The sequence below is a fragment of the Tachyglossus aculeatus genome, chromosome 13, assembly GCF_015852505.1.
Source record: "Tachyglossus aculeatus isolate mTacAcu1 chromosome 13, mTacAcu1.pri, whole genome shotgun sequence".
NCBI classification, from domain to species: Eukaryota; Metazoa; Chordata; class Mammalia; order Monotremata; family Tachyglossidae; genus Tachyglossus; species Tachyglossus aculeatus.
This window is the reverse complement of record NC_052078.1, coordinates 19,797,854-19,817,439: the sequence shown is the minus strand read 5'-3', so window position 1 is coordinate 19,817,439 and position 19,586 is coordinate 19,797,854. Positions and strand designations below refer to the sequence as shown.

The following is a 19,586-nucleotide window of genomic DNA, read 5'->3' as shown; positions in this document are numbered from 1 at the left end:
ACTCCCCCCGTTGGCTTTAAAGCAGTCAATCACTTTGCCCCCCTCCTACCTCACCTGGCTACTCTCCTACTACAACCCAGCCCGCACACTTCGTTCCTCTAATGCTAACCTTCTCACTGTACCTCAATTTCATCTATCTTGCCGCCGACCTCTCGCCCACATCCTACCTCTGGCCTGGAAAGCCTCCTCATATCAGAAAGATAATTGCTCTCCTCCATTTCAAAGCCTTATTGATGCCCCATCTCCTCCAAGAAGCCTTCCCTGACTGAGCCCTCCTCTCCTCTTCTCTCACTGCCTTCTGCATTGCCCTGACTCGCTCCCTTCCTTCATCCTCCCTCCCATCCCCACAGCACATGTATATATCTGTAATTCATTTATGTATATTTGTATCTGTCTTCCCCTCTAGACTGTAAGCTCTGGACTGCAAGTTGTGGGTAGGGAATGTCTCCGTTTATTGTTGTACTGTACTTTCCCAAGCCCTTAGTACAGCGCTTTGCACACAGTATGTGCACAGTATATACACTTGAATGAATGAAGGTGGTCCCTAGATTAATGCAGTCCAAAATGGAACGACCAAGACGGGCCAGCAGTTTTCCATGATGCTCCCGCTTGGTGAGCTGCTGCCAGAATGCTCCTTGGTGGGTGCCCTGCCCACCCCTTCTACGGAGGCGAGTTTGTGGTCCTTGGCCAGGGGCTGCTGAGATCTCTGGGAAGAAATGTGCCTACCCCGGTGGGCACAAGTCCCCCTCAACAAAAAATCCAGATGGAGGAAAGCTTTGGACTCCCCCACGCACCAAAGGGAACATGTTGTCATGTCTTCCTGGAGAGAAGTTTATCTATATGGATGTCTGTCTCCTCTTCTAGACAGTAAGCTCGTTGTGGGCAGGGAATGTGCCTGTTTATTGTTCTACTATACTCTCCCAAGTGCTTAGTACAGTGCTCTGCACACGGTACACTCCCAATAAATACTACAACTGAGTGTCCATAAACACGAGTGACTGATTGACAAACAAAGGGAAAGAGACTCCGGCTCATTTTCTTATTCATCCTGCTTTTCCTCATCAACCAAATGGACTAGAGACATGAAATCTCAGGAGTGCTGCGGGGATGTTTTGCTCGTGCTAGCAGACATACTTCCCTAGAGGAGCTATTATTAGGGATGCCCACCCTTCCAGAAAATTCCCTAACCTTGTTACCTTAGAGATGCCCTCTCTCCCTGCACAGTCTGACAGCAACTGAAATAAGCCAGAACACTGCTGATGATGATCCCCGTGTTTGTTCCTTCTTATTCTATTAGTGGTTCATGTATTTTCACTGTGCTCAGGTCAAAACTTCTCTGAATCCATTTGAGAGAAAAAGCAGGGCTTTTTCTACAATGGTCAATATTTTGCCAAGGAATTCCTGGGTAAATTGTATTTACTAAGCCTGCTTTTTCTTGTCCAATTTAGACTTTTGCCACTGCATGCATCCTTATCAGGAAATCATCTCTCATTCTGCAGAATGAGTTGCTAATTCTCTTTAGCCCTCCTAAAATCCCACCTCCTCCAAAAAGCCTTCCCCTACATCTCAGGCTGTACAAACCCACCAACCATTACTAACCTTTATACACGAGCACTTCCTATGTGCAAAGCACTGTACTAAATGCGCCCTCCGCGTCAAGCCCCACTCTATCAATAATAATAATGATGGGTATTTGTTAAGCGCTTACTAAGTGCCAAGCACTGTCTAAGCACTGGGGGAGATACAAGGTAATCATTCAATCATTTTCTGATCACTCCAGCTGTCAATATTTTTATATCTGTATCCTCTTGTAAGCCCCCGGGGGCCAGAGAACGTGTCTCTGTACTGTACTTGCCCACACACTTAATAATGGTGATAGCATTTGTTAAGTTCTTACTGTGTGCAGGGCACTGAGCTAAGTGCTGTGAAAGAGCATTCTCAGTGGGAATTAGACATGGATCCTCCCTCGAAGGGCTCACGACCCATGAATAAAGGTGGGGAGGGAAAGAACTTGAGGCAGACGCATCCAGAACAATGAAACAATAAACAATGAAACAACAGAAGAGATGAGGACAAATTTGCAATCCACAAAAAAAAAAAGTCAGTCAGGAGCTGTGGCTGGAGAACCAGAATTTCATACTCCTCATGATTCAGATTGTTTAGTACAGTACATCGCACCCAGTGAGCAGAAAATAAATGCTATTACTACTATTTTTGTCTCTGTAAGCCTCATATTTCCCACTGTAGCCTAAAGAAAGCAGCCTTCCTCCAAGCCTCCCTGAAACTTTCTCTAAAGGCCCACTTCCTCGTACGCCCTGAATCGTGGACTTTGGAGGCTGTACCACCATCCAAACACACCGGGGTTATCCTGAAAACACAGATCCGATTTGGTTAGCGATGCAGCAAAATGAACCAGGTTCACTGCTCTGACCCCTCAGCTAAGCCTCTTTTCAACGTACAGTGCTTGGGAGAGTACAAGAGAGTTAGTAGATACATTCCCTGCCCACAACAAGCTCACAGTCTAGAACATAACCATCAAATATCATATCTTGAGAAGCCGAGTAGCCTAGCAGAAAGAGCCTGAGTCATGGGACCTGGGTTCTAATCCCACCTCTGCCATGGGCAAGTCTCCGTGCTAGCCTAGGCTCACCCACAAACCGGATCACTCCCAGGAATGAGCCGAGGTCGTAGGGAATGGAGACGTTCGTTCTCTCCCTCCCTCCCTCTCTTTCTGTCTCCCACCCCACACATCGCTCCCAATAGCATTTCTGCCAAAGGCCGATATACCTAGAAGAGGGATTATTTCTTCATTTATTACACATATTTTCCACTTCCTTTTCAATTGGTTTAACAAAGGAACGCCTTCATTTCTTTCCTTGTGAAGTTTAAGATTATAAAATGAAGTTTGCATGGCATCATTTCGTAGGTTGGGGAAACACTTCCTAGCCATTTTGACACAACCTTTGATAAGAATAAAAATGATAAATTATAAGCAAAATGGTATTTTACTGAGAAATTCAAACCCCACATAAAACCTGAATTCAAAAGGCCTTGCTTCCCAAAATAGCTGCATTGTTCTAGAGATACTCAAATGTTTGCTGATTTAATATACGTAATGCCTCATCTTCAATTAAAAGATGATGAATACCACTGCCATTCTTTAAGTCCAAATAACCTTCATTTTAATAAGCTAAATCACATCAATTAGTAAGAAAAACAAGTGCCTACCATTGCCATATGGTCTTTCGTCATGGAAAATAGCTGTGTTCAGTGAGCATCTGTGCATGTTCCTTTATCAACATTAGCACTAGCCATAGTGTCCTCTGTTCGCTGCTTTAAAAGGAATTGTCTTCTTGTTATATTTAACCAAGAAAAAGACATTTCAAAAAGCAGTCACTTGTTTGTACAAATTTAGTAAGAAGTGCGCAAAACTAAGGGAAGAAAAAAAAATCCAGTCATAGAGGAGGAGTTGTCACTCTCAAATGCTTCTGGGAAACAAAGAAGATACTAGAGGTGTTTGTCACAGTTCAATCTATCAATGGCATTTATTGAGGGCTTACTATGTGCAGAGCGCTCTACTAAGCCCAAAAGCCCAGCTGATTGAAAGCTGTTGTCCAGAGGAGCTAGGGCCTCTGCAATGCTCACCATAGCCCACTGCCAGTCTGCTAGAGTTTCAGAGCTGCTGCAGGACAGGAACAATCGGTCCCTAAATTAATCAATCAATCCTATTTAAGTGTTTACTGTGTGCAGAGCGCTTGGGAGATTACAATATAATAGAGTGGGTAGACACGTTCCCTACCCACAGTGAGCTCACAGTCTAGAGGGGGCAGACAGACATTAATATACATAAATTATGGATATGAAAATGTGTGTCGTGGAGCTGAGGGAGGAATGAATAAAGGGAGCAAATCAGGGAGATGCAGAAGGAAATGGGAAAAGAGGAAATGACGGCTTAGTCAGAGAAGGCCTTTTGGAGGAGATGTGCCTTCATACAGGTTGGAAGATGGGGAGATCAGCGCTTAGAACAGTGGTTTGCACATAGTAAGCGCTTAATAAATGCCATTAAAAAAAAAAAGGAAGGAGGGCATTCCAGACCAGAGGCAGAATGTGGGCAAGAGTTTGGTGGTGAGACAGAGGAGATTGAGGTACACAGTTTGATCAATCAGCCTGATAAGGTTGGTTGCATCAGGATTCCTGGAGCTGGGTTGGCCTAGTGGTGGCAAGTGGCTCCTAAACTATTCCCAGGGACTGCCAAGGGTGACACTAAATGCTAACTTACCACCCAAGTGTAAGTTTCTTCTATGCAGATTTGATTCCAAAAGGGGAATTTTTCATTCAAAAGTTCCTTCTACCCTGCCCAATGCAGACATGACCTCTAGGTAGACTCCAAAACAAAACAAATAGGAAACTGATGCCATTTTGTAAAGCAACAAGTAAAAAGTACCGAAGCAGAATCAAGACAGAGGAACAGAGCACGCCTGTTTCCGAGGTTTGATACCACGGAAAGATATCAAGAAGGAATATGCTTAATACTTGTTCCAGTAAGCCAGCAATAATCTTGGTAAATGGGATCAACAGTTCTATATTCCCACACTGACTGGAAGCCAAGCAGTACCAGTTCTTTAACCCATTGGTTGGGGGAGCTCATGTGGTGCAGTTTTTAACTTTAGAGATGAAGAGTCTGCAAATCACAAAACTGATTGCGCGAAGGAGCAAAGCCACAAATTCATGAATAAACACTGCAAGCAGAATGACCTCGGGTAAAGAGCCCAGGCCTGGGAGTCTGAGGGCCTGGGTTCTAATCCCGGCCCTGCCACTAGTCTGCTGTGTGATCTCTAGCAAGTTACTTCACTTCTCTGGGCCTCAGTTGCCTCACTGTGAGGCCTATTTGGGCAGGGACTATGTCCAACCTGATTAGCTTGTAACTATCTACCTCAGCACTTAGCACAGTGTCTGGCACATAGTAAGTGCTTGACAAGTACCTTAAAAAAAGAAGATGACTACAAATTCCAAGTATTACTGAACTGCACATTTCAAACATGGCTGAAAAACCTTCCTTGATGCATTCAATGTTTCACATTTTGTTTAATGATATTTGTCTTACCGTGTGTCAAACACTGTTCTAAGTACTGGGGCAGATATGAGTTAATTAGGGTCAGACACAGTCCCTGTCCTGCTCACAGTCTAAGTAGGAAATCTAGTAGAATTAGTTCTTTGCCTTAAAATCTTTTACAACGTTTTGAGCTTCCAATGCTTGGAACTTGAGGTAAACATGAGCCCTAAATTACTCCCAACCACCAGGTATACAAACCCATGAGTCCAGTGAGTCAGCCCTCAGGAGCCCCACCTCCTGCCCCGTCCTTCTACATTCCTCAGAGGAATGACACCCAGCGCTTAGAACAGTGCTTGCACATAGTAAGCGCTTAACAAATGCCATTAAATAAAATTAATCTACGAAAGCCAGCTCAGTGACACACGGACAAATGTCCCATGGGGACCAGAAAAACAACGGAGAATTCACCAATTCTCAGGCTGGTGTAGGGAGTGACGGAGCAGGCCCAGATAGAGGAAGATTTTGCTTTTGCTAGAGGGAAAGACTTTCTTTTGGGGAAGAGCCCAACAGCAATTGCATCACCTTCTGCTGGGCAGAAACACCATCCGCTGGTTCTAAGCAGCGGGCCGAGATTGCTCATCAGTTTTGTCTACCTGGATTTTCAGTTTGTAAACTGCACTCAAAAGCGCAACACCAAAGAAACCAATAGAGCCCAGAGGAGCACTATAACCGTAGGAGTCAGCCCAGGACAGCAGCTGCCTCCACTACATACAGTTCTCCAGGAACATGAGAGTTGTAGTCTTGCAAGATCTCCCATGAAGCAAAATGTGTGCCCACTCTTCTGTATAGAAGCAGCTTCTTTGGATAACACAGCGCACAGAGAGCCAGCAGGCTCATGGTGCCAGAAAAACTTTCCCAAATTCTAACCAAGACCTTAGCAGAAAACATGCGCTTCAGCAGAATGGAGTGTTCTCTAGACTCGTTGGGGGCAGGGAATGTGTCTGTTTATTGTCGTACTGCACTTTCCCAAGCCCTTGGTATAGTGCTCTGCACACAGTAAGCACTCAATAAATACAACTGACTGAAGAACGGGGTGTACTTTCCCTTCCAACAAGGAGTGGGGGGGTCTTTGTGCTCCCATCACGGACTGGGATGGCAACTCCATCAGTGACTATGTGAGTTTCATGAGCTGTGGTTGACAAACTCGACATGCAGTCAGTTCCCATATGACATAGGGGTGTTTGTTCTTGCCCAAATGCAGGTCAAGAAGAGCTCGAGTGGACATGCTCTCTCTCACCCTGACCAATGCTGCCAGCATGCACCAAACACAAATTTCTTCCAGCATCGCATCACGTGTGTATACATATATATATATATACATATATACACTGGAATTCATAGTCATCTTCTTTTTGTTAAGGTACTTGTCAAGCACTTACTATGCGCCAGACACTGTGCTAAGTGCTGAGGTATATTTATACATATACATATATATATATATATATGTATATATGTACATATATATGTAGTACATCACATATATAAATATATGGTATTTGTTAAGTGCTTACTAGATGTCAAGCACTGTTCTAACCATTGGGGAAGATACAAGTTAATTGGTTGGACACAATCCCTTTCCCGCATTAGGCTTGCAGTCTAAGCAGGAGGGAGAACAGGTGAACTGAGGCACAGAGAAGTTATGTGACTTGCCCAAGGTCACTCAGCAAGCATGTGGCAGAGCCAGGATTAGAACCCAGGTCCTCAGCCTCCCAAACCCGTGCTCTATCCACTCGGCCATGCTGCTTCTCACCTTCTACCCAGACCAGATGCATGTTGTCAGAAGAACATTCCCCCGTTCCCCAAAAGCTGCTGAAAACAGATGCTGTGGGAGAACGAACTGTAATTCAAAAAAACTAAGTGTAAATTTAAGTAAAAGAACCCATGTGAAATATGACAGTATCTGCTACATTTCTTGACGGCATAGAACAAGCCAAGATTCGTGGGTATCTTTAAGCCTGAACGCAAGACATAAAATTGTGGTCTCCCTAAACAATGTTCCCAGTATACAATATTCAAATATACCACTAACTTTGGTAACGAAAAATAAAATTCACTACAACAACAACAACAAAAAAGAAAACCTGTTTACTCAATTCCCAGCTTAAATAAATGCAGATACAAAGTCTTTCACACTATCCATCAAAGCTAATGCAGACCAGTTATTTTTGGAACTAAAGCCTCTTGGAATGGAGTGAAAAGGTAGATAAAGAAGAGGACAACAAATGTTTCCATTCTAAGAAGCCTGCATTATCACTCTTGCATACTTCTGGACTCTTACTAACCAAGCTAATGACATTTTCTTATAAACAAGATACCAAAAGGCTGGGAAGGGAAAAAAAAGATTTATTCATGTTTTTAAAAATGCTTCAGAATTATACCCTAGAGACATTTCCACTGAACTTAATCATAGGTGTAACCTTCAAAATGATCTTCCATAAAGTTGTAACCAAGTGCATGCCCGGGGCCCCCAAACTATCTGTCATAGTTTATGTAGGGGTGTGTTTCTGGGATCAGAAAATGAAGCTGGGGGAGGAGGGTGATGCAATGACTATGGCAATTAGGAAGAGCGAATAGAGGGAATAAAGGGAAAGAAGAAAGGGCTGGCAGGTGGTGAGAAAGTCAACAGAAATCAGGTGGGAAATGGGGAGACTGGAACAATTTTAAATACCAAAAAAAAAAAACCCAAAAAACAAAACCGAAAATAAACAACCCTGGGCCACCAGAGGGAATATAAATTAGGTAACAAAAAACTGAAATTGAATGCAAAAAAAAAAAAAAAAAACCCAAAAACCAAAACCACCCAACAATCAAGAAGCTGCTTGTAACACACTTCCATTAGGCTGTTCTTTCAGCAACTGAAAAAAAAACCCAAAATACCATTCCTAAAGCAGGAAAATTAATTTCAGCTCAAACATTTCTATCTCTTATTTACCTCCTGGAGAGAACCAAATATACAGAGTTGTGTTCAGCCAAGATCCCAGCTTAGGCCTGGGTCCTCCTTCCCATTCCTGGAGCACAGCTCCTCCCTCCTCAAACAATACACACCTGACTGTTTCCTACATGGGTGGCAGAATGGGCAGGGGTCCCAGACAACTTGTTAAATCAGAGTCCTTGGGCAAATACCTGGAGAAGCCATGGGAAATCATTGATGTGAGGGAGGGGCCCGCGAGGGCAGGGAGGGTGTCATCCTGAAGGTGGGAGCCAAAGGCTGCAATGACAAATGCCACAACTTCCTTTTTCACAGTGCTTGGCACATAGTAAGCACTTAAATACCATTACTATTATTCCACATGCTTTCTTCTCTCCTTCCTGTCACAGGCAATTCTCCCTAGCAATACCAAGGTCACCTGCCCCTGGAACACTACAGGGCTTTCTCTGTCTACCATTCCTCAGATGAGGAGGCTTGGAGATTGACTGATCAATCAATCAATGGTATTTATTGAGCATTTACTGTGTCCAGACAAAGCGGGATTCCGATTGGGGGAGAGGGGTGGTCCCCGGCAACCCCTAACTCTGGCCCTGCTAATAACACTCGTCGGCTTCTCCCTGTTTCTTGCTCCGGCTAGAAGCATCAGGGCTTATGATGTGAAATGTAAGCCAAATTCTCCCAGTGCCCAAGTCCCTAAAAAGTTGCCACAGGTGCATTTAAAACCTACTCGATCTCACTTGGGCAGGTGGGGGGGGCTAAGCAGTTACATAATGGCCCTGGGGTGTCCCCAAGAGAGGGCGGCTGCCGAAGACGACTAACCCTGTCTCGGGGGTAATTTGGGAACTAGGAGGAAAGGGCTTACTATTTTAAATACTAAGCGCCTCGTTGAACGTTGGGGCTACATGTAGTAAGATCATTTTGGCAGTACCTTCTTCCAACCAGTACACAAAGGGACAATCGTGGGGCCTGGGAAGCTTCCAGATGTGCAGTGGAAGTCTCCTGTGCTCCAAATCTTGGGCTCATACCCAAACTGAAGCAGTGGAATCAAAAGTGAAGCTCCTAGGATCGAAGATCAAGCTTAGAAGTGTGTCTGTACATTCATGGTCAAGTTCAATATGCCCAGATCCAGACCTGGTGAACTGCTAATGAAAGGTGCTAACCTACTGCCATCTAACAATATAGGAAAAGCTAAGTAGCTTGACAACAAACTGAAACCGGGACCTGCAAATCCACAACTTTCCTTCTGAACTCCATTATGATTTCAACTATGTTTCTTCAAATTGCACACACTAAATATACCTCTACACTAAAATATTAAATGGTACAGTATGGTCAATTTTATAGGGTGTGTTTTCATTGTACATTTGGGATAGAATGCTGCAAAGAAATTCATGAAAATCCTTCCCACAACCCGCTTCTGTACAGATTCAGTGCAATGTAATGTTGGAAGAAATAATTTGGGGCATTCATTCATTCATTCAATCACATGTATTGAGTCCTTACTGTGCGCAGAGCAGTGTAATAAGTGCATGGGAGAGTCCAATACAACAATAAACAGACACATTCCCCACCCACAATGAGCTTACAGTCTACAGTAGGTATGTGGAGGCTTGTGTATTATAACAGGAGTCTCATTGAAGACAAGGTTTGTCAGGAACAAAACCTCCCATCAACATTATGAAAGAACTGACTGTATTATGCAGGGTCACAACTATTTTCTTACGTCCTTGGCTAGAATCATCTCCAAAAGCTCCCTAAAATTGCCTACTGACTTTCAGAACAGATTCCAAAGATCACTGCAGTGTGACCAGAGGAAACCAGGGAATGTGAGGCCTAAATATTTAACTTGAGAAAACATGGAGGGAACAGAGTGGGAAAGCCTCCAAGTATTCTCCAGCCAAAAAATCACTGATTCTGGTCACTAGACTTCTAATTTCTAACAATTTTGCAGAAAATCGTAAAGGAAATTTGGAAGATGTAATGAGCTGGTCTAATGTGTCAACTGATGGAAGTCAGCCAAATAAGACTGGGGACAGAAACCGACTGCCTGGGGAAGTATTCACCAGAGGTCTGCGATTTTGATCAACGTTTCTTCTTTTTAAGTTAATTCATATTTGATAGATGTTCAAAGTTCAAAAGCAGCTTGGCCTAGTGGATAGAGCACGGGCCTGGAAGTCGGAAGGACCTGGGTTCTAATCCAGACTCCGGCACACGACTTTGGGTGAGTCACTTCACTTCTCTGTGCCTCAATTACTCATCTGTAAAATGCGAGCCCCACGTGGGACAGGGGCTGTGTCCAACCTGATAAGCCTGTGTCTACCCCAGCGCTTAGTACAGTGACGGGCACATAATAAGCACTTAAATACCATAAAAAAAAGAAACAAGTCCAGCACCGGCAGACATTAAACTTCCTCATATTACTCCAGAATTAACCTAAAAGGCAAATTTAAATGACAGCCTAAAATACAGCCTGTAAGTGTGACTTCAAACGGTCCAATTTGTTTCATGTGAACATGCTGTGCATCATCCTGATCTGGAAGTACGGGCAATGTCCCTTTTGATCTAGCAGGTTAGTTCAGTTTGTGAAACAAGTGTCACTTTGTGGAGCTAGAATGTTGGCATGTCCCTTGAGTAACCTAACATTCTTCGGCGAAGCTTTCTCTCTTCCACATAGCCCTGCATCCCTGCCAAACATTAAATTCTGGCAGTATTTCCCCACACTCATACATACAGTACTTTAGAGCCACCGGCAATTAGTGAGCACCAGACTATCCGATAACCTTGGTTCTAAGCATTAAGCTCTCTTCCTCAAAACTCCATTTTTAGCATCATCCACTTCTTGTGACCTCTGCATCCCAGGCTGTAACGAAGGAAGGGGCCAAGAGCCCTGCCCACAGTAAGCGCTCAATAAATACGACCGAATGAATGAATACGGCGCTCTACATGAGATGGCACTGACATCAACAGGGCAGGCTGGCCAGCCAGGAGTCCATTCATTCATTCAGGCAATCATATTTATTGAGTGCTTACTGCGTGCAAAGCACTGTTCTAAGCGCTTGAGCGATGAGTCCAGGTAAAGCGAAACTCCCACCCACACCGCCCTTTGAAAAATAAAAAAGGGAGAACCCCCTCCCTCTGAAAAATATCTGGTCTGGCTTCCAGGGACAATTAGCTAACCAGAGCCAGGGGTAGGAGGGCCAATGGAAGAACAACAGCAGCAAACCCCACTGGACCCCCATTTTTTTCCTTTACATGTTATGGAAAAAATTGTCTCCAAATCAGACCCAAAGTCCACAATATGGTGAGCGCTTAAGCATCATCCACTTGAAGTTTGACCTAGTGGAGCTAGTCAAAGAGTGACACAGATGAGACCATGTGCTTCACTCGTCTTGGTTTTTTTTCTTTGTAAAGCGACAGCAGGGACAACTTTAGTACCTTATAGGGAACTTTTGGGGGGAAGAGGTGTTAACCAGCTGCTTGAGGGTGCCTCTTCAGCAGTGGCGCCTGCCACATTCGGGTTGGGATTTTACCTCAAACACGTCAGACTTAAAGCTAGAGCCTTGTGCAGATGCTCGCATGGTAATTGCTACCCCAACCTCATACCGTGCGTCACGACTTCATTTTTCATTCCTGCTGAAGTGCATGTCGTCCAACAAAGTGTGAATCCACACCCGAAATTAAGCAGAGTGATGGCATGTGCTCTGGCCACTGTACATGACAACATATGGGACCGAAAATGTGTACACGCTGCTTTGAGATAAGGAGGTTTACTGGACGGGGGTTGGAAATGGGATATATTAATCTTTTCCAGTTTCTCCTGGGCACCAGCACTGGGACTTAGCCTGGCGGAGTACGACATTCTACAACAGCCCTACCATCCCTACTTGCTTTCATGAATTCTTACTGACCCTCAGTCCCACAGCTATTGCAGATCACACCCCATCACTCAGTTTTATTTCATCTCTCTTTATGTGTCTGTCACCAGTCTCCGCTCCCTCTTATTTAATAACAATAATAATAATGATGGCATTTACTAAGCACTTACTATGTGCCAGGCACTGTTCTACGCACTGGGGTGGATACAAGGTAATCAGGTTGGACAGAGTCCCTTATCCCCCGTGAGGTTCACAGTCCTAATCCCCATTTTACAAATGAGGTAACTGAGGCACAGAGAAATGACGTGACTTGCCCAACATCACCCAGCAGACAAGTGGCAGAGCCGGCATTAGAACCCATGATCTTCTTACTCCCAAGCCAGAAGGCCATACTGCTATCCACTAGGCCATAGTGCTTCTCGTTATTTTGTTATTTTTAGACTGTGAACCCCCAGACGGGGTGGGACCATGTCTATCTCCCAAATGCATAACCAGCCAATCACTGGTATATATTGTGCACTCTCTATTCATAGAGCACTGCACTAAGCAGTTGGGAGAGTACAATGAAACAGAATTAGCAGACACGTTTTCTGCCCATAATGAGTTTACAGTGTAGAGAGGGAGTTGGCTATTAATATGTCATTTATAATATATAATGTAAAGATACGTGCAAAAGGGTAGTGGGGTGATGTTTCCCAGCGCTTAATACAGTGCCCTATATATAAGAAGCACTTATAAAAACTACTACTATCCCATACTGGTACTGCCTGAGTGGGCAGGGAAGGTGCCTATTCTTGGAAAGATGAGTGTAAATAAGGATTATTTACAAATGCAAATAAGTCTGATTTTGATGCCTTGAAACTCTTTGAGAAATCCAGTGCTGTTGCTATGTCAGCTTCTTGTCTTAAATAGCTCACAGCCCAACATACTCAATGAGGCTTCATGAAGATGGAAGGGCCCACAACTTTAATGGTAAATTAGAAACCACTGATAAATAGAAATGTTCAAAAGCACAGGTGAAAACAGATACTTAATAACTTCCCAAACTTGGATTTTCTCTTATCAGGCATGTGGATAACGTGTCTAGTGCTACACAGAACTTTATATATCAAATAATTGTGCTGGAGATTTTATAGTTAAATTGTTTTCAGCTGGATTAACAAATACCAGAACTAAACAACAGGCTGAAAATGACTGGGAGACCAGGACTGAGAGAGAGTTCATCCCCATAGTCTATAGCTCGCAGCTACCCATTTGGAGAGAAACGTTTTTCATTTACGGACTCTGCACAATGAGACTGCCCTAAAAATCCAGGAAACATTCTACATTCCTAAGCAACTTGATGCTTGACTTTTCACAGAGAAAAATAAGTAATGAAATCTAAGTCCATCATCATCTTCTTGAGAGCAAATAATTACAACTGTGGTCCCAAATGCTAATGGAATGTAAGCTTACTTTCTAATGAGTGACCTACTACAGAGAGCCAAAGAGCAGCAAAAATTGTAATCGTCACCCCACTCACAACTGTATTAACTATTCGACCACATGCAAATAGCAACGTTTAAAAATCCAAGACATTTCCGCATTTTTTCTTCACACCAACAATTAAGCTACACTCTCTGTCTCTCTCACAACTCTCACTCTTCTATATGCTTTCCAGTGCACAGGATGCTTTGCTCCAGCTCAAGGTGGTTGCAAAAGGAAACACTTCTTCACACAGTAGGTGGCCAGCATATTGAATTCATTACCACAGGAAATTGTGGAGGCAGAAAATATCAACAGATCTAACTAAGAAGCGTTTGGATAGAGTCATGGACAAAAAGTCTATAATGGGCTATTAACGGGGAAAATTAAACATGTCAGCATTAGCTTTTGCTTTCAACCAAGGAGTTTTAATAGGCTCAGGGCAGAGATGTCTAAGATAGCTCCTTGGCAGGCGGGGACCGTGTCTAACCCACTCTGTTACACTGTACTCTCCCCAGCTTGGTACAGTGCTCTGCGCACAGTAGGCACTCAATAAATATGACTGATTGATTGACAGGTTACTAGAGGGTTATTAGAAGGTAATCGGGAAGATGGGTGTCAAGGAGGTCACATATCCTTTGATTCCACCGTTGGAGACAGACTCCTAAGATGAGCGGGCCCACTGGCCTGGCTTGGTAAAGTGTTTACGTTCTCAGCAACTATAGGATGGGAGCATTTTCCAAACAAACCGGGACAATTTTATGAGGACTCCACCGGCCGTGGTTCAACCACAGAACAAGTTGGTTCTTAATGTCGTCCCCACACTACCTAACTTTTACACTCACACGCCTCACCTTCGGAGACAAAATGAACCCACAGTCTATGCGAACCCAACCACTTTTTGACGCTCACATAAGTTATCCAACTTTTGGCTGCAGAGTTCAGTTCAGTGTGTAGTAATAGGTGTTATTTACAGAACGCAATGCAGAAGAATATCATACATCTGATAAGCACAAAGCAAAGGCATTATTAATTACACAGTGACACCATCCCCTATTCAGCTGATTTTCTATAATAAAAGTATTTGTTTCCAGCTCTATGTACATACCTGATTATAAACTAGAGTAGACACACCCATATATAGTGCTTAGCTAAAAAATGAAAAACACACCTAGCAATATGAGTATGATACCACTCTTTAAAATGATTACTTCCTGAGATAAACAGCATATCAGATACTGTGAACTTCACTTCACTAACAAAAGGACTTGTACTTGATTGAACCAGTTAGGTGGTCTCATTTTTATGAACTATTAAAAAACCATATGCGTATGACATTGATAAGAATGCTGGGATTATCCTGCATTTAGTACCCCCAGGAAATGCTAACAAACACACATCCCAGTAGGAGGAGTATGGTATCTTTCTTCAGGTTTCAAAATGTTTCTTCTGGATATTAAGATATTTCCAGAAACCACAAAAACACTTCCTTCGGGTACCCTCATGTACCCAACACAGGAGGTCCAGTTAGCATGTTTAAACACAAAAACAAAGCAAAAAAACAATGCATTATTGGGGTTAATCTCATTTTTGAAAATCTATTACTCTGTAGCAGATCTTTCTAGAGAGAAACTACCGGCATGGCTTTACACCTCTTCTAGAAGACACCAACTGATTCACCAAACGCTAGACCCAAACCCAAGATTAGCTTCCCTAATAAAGTCAACAAAGGCTTATGAATAAGAAAAAAACTCCTCTCTATAGCTCAACAAAATTAATGTTGCTGAAACTTCTAATCTTTTAGGAGTATGCCTTAGAAATTCTTATGGGAGGTTGGGGGGAAGGGAGGGTGGGTGGCCACAAATTTTTTCAGTTACAAATGATAATGCCAATAACATGCTTATTAAAGGGGTCTTCAAGCCACACTGGACTACCCACTATTCTGTGACTACAATACAGATGAAGCAAATACCTAGTAGGCCTTCGCATAAACTGTTATATGAATTCCAGAAGGAGTTATTATGGTTTACCATGTCAAAGATCAGTGGATTATGGTGCTACTGTACTTAGCCATTCTTGTACCTGCAGGCAGGTGTCTGCAGGTGTTGCTTACAAGCAAGCCACTGTACGGTAACTTGAATCGGGGAATTGGCCTCACTAAGAATTTTAACTTGCAGGATCGTCTGAGTGTATTCCAAAAATAAGCCCCTTGCCCTTTCCTGGATCGATCCCTTCCCTTTGGAAATTAAACTAAAAGAAGTGAATTCCTGTCAGATGACCGACCCTAAGGGAACTCACTTTCGTTCAAATACCTCCAAGTGGGATTTTTCATCACTCCCCAGCCCATGTCTCTGTAAAACAGCCCGTCACTCGACAGTTCTACTCATTTTCCCAGTCAGGACGTCCAAGGACAAAAAAAAACAAAAACAGTTGTCAAAAACCCAAAGGAAGGCAAGGGAACACGGTGACTAACTCGGAATTACGGCACTTCTGTGCTCATGGTAAACCTTTAACTTTTACAGTAACCATGTTTAGGTGTGGCTGAGAAAGTGAGCCTGCCGGATAACAACGCTCAGGGCTGATGTCAGTCAACCCCTAGGAACAAAGTAAAACAGATTCCTCCATTAAGGGAATAAGATTAACAGGGAATCAATCAATCAATTGTATTTATGTTTGTTTGGTCTTGTTCTCTGTCTCCCCCTTCTAGACTGTGAGCCCACTGTTGGGTAGGGACTGTATATGTTGCCAACTTGGACTTCCCAAGCGCTTAGTCCAGTGCTCTACACACAGTTAAGCGCTCAATAAATAGAATTGATTGATTGTGTGCGGAGCACTGTACTAAGCGCTTGGGAAGTACAAGTTGGCAACACATTGAGACGGTCCCTACCCAACAGAGGGCTCACAGTCTAGAATCGAGGGAGGGGGGGCGGAAAGGGGGAGAAAAAAAATCACTGTTCGCCGTTGGAGTTGCAATGGTGCTTAATGGAGATTCGGTGGGGCTTGAAAAATGTTACTCGGGGGCTGGAATGGTGGGGGGAAAGGGCGTCGGTGCCGCTGTGTGGGGTGTTGTGCTGTAAAAGCGGGGGATTTATGGAGAGGCGGAATGCTATTAATAAAGCGGCCGGGAAGGCTGCCGGTTGGGCCTGTCAAAGGCGGCCAGTCGGGACAAGCAGGGGGAAGGCATTTTTCCAGCCCGGACCTCGTAAAGCCGACACACTCGGGGAAAACTTCGCAACGCCCCCGGGGCCGATAGGAATCCGGGCCACGGGCCGCCGACCCGCGGGCAAATCAATCAATCAATCGTATTTATTGAGCGCTTACTGTGTGCAGAGCCCTGGACTAAGCGCTTGGGAAGTACAAGATGGCAACATATAGAGGCAGTCCCTACCCAACGGCGGGCTCACAGTCTAAAAGGGGGAGCCAGAGAACAAAACCATACTAACAAAATAAAATAAATAGAATAGATATGTACAAGTAAAATAGAGTAATATGTACAAACATATATACAGGATGGCAACATATAGAGACAGTCCCTACCCAACAGTGGGCTCTCAGTCTAAAAGGGGGGAGCCAGAGAACAAAAGTAAACATACTGACAAAATAAAATAGAATAGATATGTACAAGTAAAATAAATAGAATAACAAATATGTACAAACATATATACAGGATGGCAACATATAGAGACAGTCCCTACCCAACAGTGGGCTCACAGTCTAAAAGGGGGAGCCAGAGACCAAAACCAAACATGCTGACAAAATAAAAGAAATAGAATAGATATGTACAAGTAAAACAAATAAAGAGTAATAAATATGGACAGACATATATACATATATACAGGATGGCAACATATAAAGACAGTCCCTACCCAACAGTGGGCTCACAGTCTAAAAGGGGGAGCCAGAGAACAAAACCAAACATACTGACAAAATAAAATAAATAGAATAGATATATGCAAGTAAAACAAATAGAGTAATAAATATGTACAAACATATATACAGGATGGCAACATATAGAGACAGTCCCTACCCAACAGTGGGCTCACAGTCTAAAAGTGGGGGGCCAGAGAACAAAACCAAACATACTGACGAAATAAAATAAATAGAATAGATATGTACAAGTAAAATAAATAGAGTAATAAAGATGTACAAACATATAACAAGATGGCAACATATAGAGACAGTCCCTACCCAACAGTGGGCTCACAGTCTAAAAAGGGGGGCCAGAGAACAAAACCAAACATACTAACAAAATAAATAGAGTAATAAAGATGTACAAACATATATACATATATACAGGATGGCAACATATAGAGACAGTCCCTACCCAACAGTGGGCTCACAGTCTAAGAAGGGGGGCCAGAGAACAAAACCAAACATACTAACAAAATAAACAGAGTAATAAAGATGTACAAACATATATACATATATACAGGATGGCAACATATAGAGACAGTCCCTACCCAACAGTGGGCTCACAGTCTAAAAGGGGGAGCCAGAGAACAAAACCAAACATACTGACAAAATAAAAGAAATAGAATAGATATGTACAAGTAAAATAGACTAATAAATATGTACAAACATATATACAGGTGCTGTGGGGAAGGGAAGGAGGTAAGATGGGGGGATGGAGAGGGGGACGAGGGGGAGAGGAAGGAAGGGGCTCAGTCTGGGAAGGCCTCCTGGAGGAGGTGAGCTCTCAGTAGGGCCTTGAAGGGAGGAAGAGAGATAGCTTGGCGGAAAAATGTGGAATGCTTCACGAATGGGGGAGGGCAGGGCCCCCCACCACCGGGTGCCCCCGTCTCCGGCCCTGTCCAGCCGCTGCTCACCTCTCCGGCCGGCGCCCCGCGGGGCGGCTGCGGGGCTCCATCTCCGTCGGGTGGCCCTGTCCGGCGGGTCGCCATTATTTCATTTCCAGTTACAAAGGCGGCGTCCTCATTGGGAAGCCCAAGGGAGCCCAGACAAAAGGCGGCCCGGGGCCCTCGGGCCAGGGGCTAGAAACAACGGAGGGGTGGGTGGGAGGGCCGGCCGGATCCTGCCTCCGCTCTTCATCTCCCGGGAGGCTAATTGCGGGGCCCACTCATCCTCCTCCTCCTCCTCCGGGTCCGGGAGGAGGAGCAGGAGGGAGTGGGAGGCACCGGCACCGCCCTCCTTCCCTCGCCGCCCCTGTTGATTTTTAAAAAAATCCTTAGCCCGGGATCCGGCTGCCAAAACGGGGGGGGGTCGTCGTCATTCATTCATCCAGTCCTATTTATTGAGCGCTTACTGTGTGCGGAGCGCTGGACTAAGCGCTTGGGAAGTCCAAGTTGGCAACATCCAGAGACGGTCCCTACCCGACAGCGGGCTCACAGTCTGGAAGGGGGAGACAGAGAACAACACAAAACATAGTAACAAAATTAAATAAATAGAATAAATATGTACAACGAAAATAGAGTAATAAATACATGCAAACATATATACATATTATTACTCTATTTTACTTGTACATATTTATTCTACTTATTTTCTTAATATGTTTTGTTTTGTTCTCTGTCCGCCTTCTAGGCTGTGAGCCCACTGTTGGGTAGGGACCATCTCTATATGTTGCCAACATGTACTTCCCAAGCGCTTAGTACAGTGCTCTGCACACAGTAAGCGCTCAATAAATACGATTGAATGAATGAATGAATACATATATGTGTGTGTGTGTAGTTTCTGAACTCTGCATATAGTTATCTCCATGTATAGACATGCATGCATATATATAGACAGGCATGCACGCATAATCAATCAATCAATCAATCGTATTTATTGAGCGCGTACTGTGCCTTTACTCTATGGGGAGGGGAAGGAGGTAAGGCAGGGGGGATGGTCTCGTCCTTCTCTCCCTCCCCAAACCCGGAAAAACGGAAGACGCACCCTCCTGGGCCTGCCAAAGCCCGGGGGAAACCCTTCGTTTGGGAGGGAATTTTAACTGGGACCGTTTCGGGAGAAGGCTGTGCGGGTGTGTGTACACACATAACTCTATGCAGAGTGCAGAAACTACACACACGGAAAAATGTAAGACGCACCCTCCTGGGCCTGCCAAACAGGCAGAGCCCGGGGGAAACACTTCGTTTGGGAGGGAACGTTTCGGGAGAAGGCTGTGCGTGTGTGTTTACACACATAACTATATGCAGAGTTCAGAAACTACACACACACATATATAGTTTCTGAACTCTGCATATAG

At 44.0% G+C, this 19,586-nt stretch overlaps 1 protein-coding gene across 2 annotated transcripts in view; it reads right to left on the bottom strand.

The window, feature by feature from the left end:
• The window catches only part of ARHGAP21 (Rho GTPase activating protein 21), a 152,290-nt gene extending 133,923 nt beyond the window's left edge, over positions 1 to 18,367 (bottom strand). For both annotated transcript variants that reach the window (XM_038755966.1, XM_038755967.1), the window contains exon 1: positions 18,208 to 18,367. In XM_038755966.1, coding sequence (XP_038611894.1) covers positions 18,208 to 18,282 — 75 coding nt within the window. In that variant the 5' untranslated portion in view covers positions 18,283 to 18,367. The remainder of the gene's footprint in view (positions 1 to 18,207) is intronic.
• Positions 18,368 to 19,586: the final 1,219 nt, after the last annotated feature.